This window comes from Rhea americana, unplaced genomic scaffold (genome assembly GCF_003343005.1).
Source record: "Rhea americana isolate MKP2758 unplaced genomic scaffold, rheAme1 scaffold_77, whole genome shotgun sequence".
Taxonomy (NCBI): Eukaryota; Metazoa; Chordata; class Aves; order Rheiformes; family Rheidae; genus Rhea; species Rhea americana.
The window spans coordinates 2,575,544-2,580,692 of NW_028186945.1; the positions used below are offsets into that span (position 1 = coordinate 2,575,544).

Sequence of the window (5,149 nt, forward strand, 5' to 3'; positions counted from 1 at the left end):
TCCTCTAGATCAGCTCTGGCATCTCTTAAAGCCACACTGTATTTCAGCTGCCACCTACAGATACCTATGTTCTCCACAGTAAAAGTATGTTTCTGAGGAAGGTTTGCCTCTGGGCATATTTAGAACTGCAGGTACTTAACAAACTTTCATCTAAACTCTACTGATAGTCAGAAACTTGTGGCTAAGGGTACTGTGTCCAGCCTGTTTTCAGAGCATGAGCCCTTCAGATTAAAGGTTGGAAAACTTGCCCCTGGGGGCCTGAGTTCAGTTCTCTTGTCCAGTTGAAGGGCTGAGAATTTGCTTATCCAGCTTTAGTGCTGAATGATGACACTCCCAGTTAGTCCTCTCAGTGGTTTAAAAAATTTATTTTTACAGCAAAAACTGAAACATTCATTCTGCAGGGCAACAGAATGAAAGACAGCAATGCTAACACACAATTATCAGCCATGGATTAGACAGCTCCAAAAATAAAATAAAATATCTAATTTCTAGGCCTTATTTGAATCATCATTAACATAAAACATTTGCACATTGATTCTTTCTCCTGCAGTTTTACCTATTTTATTTTTTTCCTGTATAATGCTGGCTCCTCAAATACTTTTAGACTTCAAATAATTTGGCATTCATTATTTGTTTCTGGCATTTTAACAACAGTCTCTGTGCACTGAGGGTGCCAACTTTTCCTTTTTTTTTTTTTTCCTTGCTGTTCTTCAGATTATCTATTTTTTTCATATTTTCTCCAAGGTAATTTCAGCCTATAGGAACTTAAACATCAGATGTAAGTGGCGTTTTCCCTTCTGTTTTATTAAAACCTGAAAACTGTTATCCCAGTCAGTTCTGACATCACAGAAGTTTTCTCTTAGCAAATATTAGAGCTCATTTTTCTGGTACCCTCCACTGAGAGATCCAYGGAAAAAGGACATAAACGTCCAAAGTACTAATAGTTTCTTTTTATAGTAACAGTTTAAAAATCCCTGCTGTGTCTTTGGATAGGATGTATTGGTTAAAGCACAGGAAATCTTTATGTAATATCTGTATAGGTAGAATAACCATATCAGACTAATTTTGCCTAATATATGTTATAAGATTTTAACTTTTGTGAAGTTAAACTTACATTAAGGATTTAAACTTCTTTGAGTTTAGGCTACATAAGAAGCTGTAGGGATGTCAAAAAAAGGGTTTAATTTGGATCTGGATTCTTTTACTTTGTGGATCTGAATTCCCTTTAGAAAAAGAATATGACTGTGCATTAATTAGAATTCTCAAATAAACACGTCTTGAAACATATAGGTAGGTCATTTTAAGTCATTCCAAACAATTGTCTGAGAATTCTTTTAATTAAAACTCTGTAACAGATCCTTTCTAAAGTATTAGCTCACTGTCAATCCAAATATACAAGCACCAATAAATGAAGCACTACCATGACTTACCCATGAAGATTCCGTAACAACTGACTTAGATACTCAAGGAAGTTTCACAAATTCGTTATCTTTTTCAGCCTAGATAGCTTCAAGACTATCTCAGTCCCTTCTCAGTTCAGATTTGGTATATGAAGGTCTTAAAAGCTAGAATGCTCACATCTGAAACAGAAACCTTATTCTTTCAGTGCCAAGATATGCAGATCTTCACCCCTTAAGCTAAAGACAGACTACAGTTAAGGTTTAATATACCAATCACACACACATATAGTGCTCAGTCTCATTCTCTTTAGTTAATTTTATTTCCAGAGAATATGAACTGTAACTCCAAGTAAAAATCAATGCAATTGGGACAGATCGCCAGTCAAGCTGTAATAAAGTCATTAACAACCTATTACTACCCTTCTTGTTTAAATAGAATATAAAGCTGTGAAGGGTTCATTCTCTAGCATAATTAAACAGCCAGTACTTTAGAATTATTAATATAGGTTATTGAACTGAGTTACTAAAAATATTTAAGTGGCAAACTTATTTATGTTTTCTTTAATTTCTTGTGGGCATATCTTAATCTGCCAGCAGAGCACCTGGATTTCCTGCCGAATCAGCCTTCTGAGCCAAACCTGACCAATTAAAGGTAGGGTTTTATACTTAGACTCTTAAATATTGCAAGTTCGAAACAAGAAGCCTTTCACTTTGCCAAAGGATAAGAAAACCAACTAATAAGATACTTACGCCTCGTTTGTGATTAGCCAGATGCACTGTCCCTACAGCTGCACCCTTTACACGTGTGATGGAGCTAACGACCTCTCCGGCCGTAACCGCCCGCATAGCGGGCGGCTCCTGGGCGGACACGCTCCTTTCCTCTGCTACACGAACGCCCTATGAGCCGGCGGCCGCTCCTTCCCCCCAGCCAAGACTGCCGCCGCGGCCTTTCGTGTGGGAGAAGGCCGGGGCGGGTGGAGGGGGGGGGGAGCGGCCGTTAACGGCCGGGCCGCGCGCGGCCCTCTCTAGGCGGGGCTGAGGCCCGGCCACCGCCCGCCCCGCGCAGGGGGACACCCCCTCCGACTCCTTCGGGCAGCGGACAGAGGCGAGGGATTTTCTCCTCGCCTCCTCCAGGAGGACCTTGGCGCCCGGGCTCGCAGTCCGCCGCCAGCCCCGCCGAGGCCAGTCGGAGCGGGACGGTGGCGCCAGCTCCCTTAAGAGCCTCAGCCAGCGCGAGACGAACGGCCCCGGCTACCCGCCGAGAAACACCTCCAGGGAGCAGTCGAGTCCGACGCTAGAGCGTCTGCACGCTGGGTCGCTCTGGCAGGCGCCGCGCGCTCCGCTCTGTCGTCAGGTCCGCCTCTTTGGCTGTGTGTAGCACCGCCGCGAGCGGAGAGGTTGTGCGGGCTCCGCCATGATGAACAGCGGAGGAATCGGGGTGCCGCTCGGCTTCCCCTTGGGCCCCACATCTGTAATCCAGGTCACGAATCTGTCCTCGGCCGTAACCAGTGAGCAGATGCGGACTCTCTTCGGTTTCCTGGGAGATATTGAGGAGCTGCGCCTCTATCCCCCGGAGTAAGTGAGGCCTGTGCCGGCCTCCGGAGCTATAGAGACTTGGGAGGAGGAAGAGGCCTAGAGGGGTCGGGAGGGTGGAGAGAAGGGACAAGAAAGAAGGCCCTACGTGCCATCTTGGATGTGGGCACGAAGGTCTCCTCAAGGGGGAGGAGGTCACGTGGTCCCGCCTTTCGTCCTGGGAAGCGCGTTGGGGGAAAGGCGCTTCGCCCGGGCTTAAGATGGCGGCCTCGGCGGGAGCGGGCGCAGCCGCGGCGTGTTCCGAGCGGCCTGTGGGAGCAGGGCGGGTTTTGCGGCCTGGTGATGGCGGCCGGGGCTGCGGCCCGCCGGCGGGAGCGCGGTGACGCTGAGCCACAGCTCTGCGCCGGGGCGCGCGCGCGGTCCCACAGCGCCCGGCCGAGGTCTCTCCCGCGTTGCCTGAAAGTCCCCGTGGCGCGGGGGGGAGACGTGTCAGGGCTCTCCTCTCGCCTCCCTCACGTCCGTGCCGAGCGGGGCGGGGGCGCCTCGGCCCGGCCGGCTCCGAGCCGCCGCCGCCCGGCCCGGCCCGGCCCTGTTGTGTTCAAAATGCTGCCTTCGTCCTCGCGAAGGGGCCGCTCGAGCAGCAGCTGTTCAGACAGCGGCGGCACCTGCGTCGTGCTCAGAAATGAAAAGAGGAGAAAATTGTGAGGAGTGCATTGCATCATACGTTACTTGAGCTCGTTCGCTTAAACCTGCCAATAAAGCCGTTGTAAGCATTCAAAATGTGGAGGGGAAGAGAGAGAGAGGGGGCTTGTTACAGTTAGTATACAAGTAAATATTAACTATCTCCCTTTTTAATGCTTTAAATGAAAAGCAGGTTCTTCAAGATAATCCTTCAGAAATCCCAGGGTGCTTGCTGAACCCAGTGATTTTTCCCAGCAGTGTTTTAGGGCTTCAGTTTTAAAGTAGCTGTTTCTGTCAGGGTCATTCACTTTGTTACCTAAAAGTGATTGGGWGGATTTTCTCCCTAGCGCCCCCTCCTCCACCCCCGGGAATGTTCAGTTAAATTGTGCTAATGTGTGTTCAAATCTATCACTTCATGTTTTTAGTTTCATCTGGTCAAAAATCCTTCAGTATCTTCAGTCACTGCTTATCAGACATCCTTTTAAGAATACTTATATTCCTGAAAGAGTTGTTCTTGGTGGGGAAGTTTCTACCTTATATTGCTGTCTTGTGTATTTAAAGGCTTTCACACTGCAGATAGCATAAATGCTTCTTTATTATTGCCATTATTTTCCAAAGAGGCCTATGTAAACTGTGAGTAGTCCACCTTCAGAGTCAGCATTGAGGGCATTGGAAACTCTTGGCAGTGAAGAAATTGTTTCCATATGATCATCATTCTGATTTTAGCTACCTGTCACTGGCACTGACAAGAATCTTTCTTATTTTTGAAGAAGCATTGCCATGAATCATCTTTTAGTGGATCAGACTTGTTATTGGTGGCTCTTGTTTGTATTTACCTACTTCCTCACAAGAAAATTTCTAATTTGACTTATCTGTAGAACTATGTATTGTTCTGCTCTCTTGAAAGACTTCCATTGAAACTTTAATTGTAAAAACACCTATTTATGGACTTCAGATGATATCAGTGATCAAGTTATGTGGAAATGAGAAAAGGGTATTGATTGTTATCTACTAATTTCATTCAAGTAATTTATATTTGATTATTATCAGATCTTAAAGAAACTAGCAGATTTTGTCTTTTATCATACTGCACCTGTCTGCTGTCTTCGTTTTAATGCTCTTGGTCAGTGGTATCAAAGACCTTCTTAAGAAACTTTGACTTCATGGTACAACATTTTCTTTTAGAGCTTTGCTTACAGCAGTGTTCTGATGTTACAGTAGTTCTAAATGTAACTTTCCAAATAGCTTTTGTGTTTGAAATCCAGGAAACATAGGGGAAAAAAATACTACAAAAAATACACTAGTGATGACTGGTTCTGTAGATGTTTAAGTTTATAAGGATTATTTATGGACCTGAACTGCCTTGTCTACAAAGCAGAATTATGTTTTTCAGTTAGCAATGATTTTTAAAAAAAGGAAAAAAATCTACAGATGTTCAGTCTCGAATGGTGTAGACCATGAGACCTTTACTGGGGATTTCACACGTTTAGGTTAAAAACTGGCATGTTTTCTTTTCTTTCTTTCTTTTCTTTTTT

At 45.1% G+C, this 5,149-nt stretch overlaps 1 protein-coding gene across 2 annotated transcripts in view; it reads left to right on the top strand.

Annotated features, from left to right (window-relative positions):
* The first annotated feature begins 2,476 nt into the window (after nt 1-2,476).
* Nucleotides 2,477-5,149, top strand: part of SREK1 (splicing regulatory glutamic acid and lysine rich protein 1) — a 27,984-nt gene continuing 25,311 nt past the window's right edge. For both annotated transcript variants that reach the window (XM_085322413.1, XM_085322414.1), the window contains exon 1: nt 2,477-2,975. In XM_085322413.1, coding sequence (XP_085178539.1) covers nt 2,815-2,975 — 161 coding nt within the window. In that variant the 5' untranslated portion in view covers nt 2,477-2,814. The remainder of the gene's footprint in view (nt 2,976-5,149) is intronic.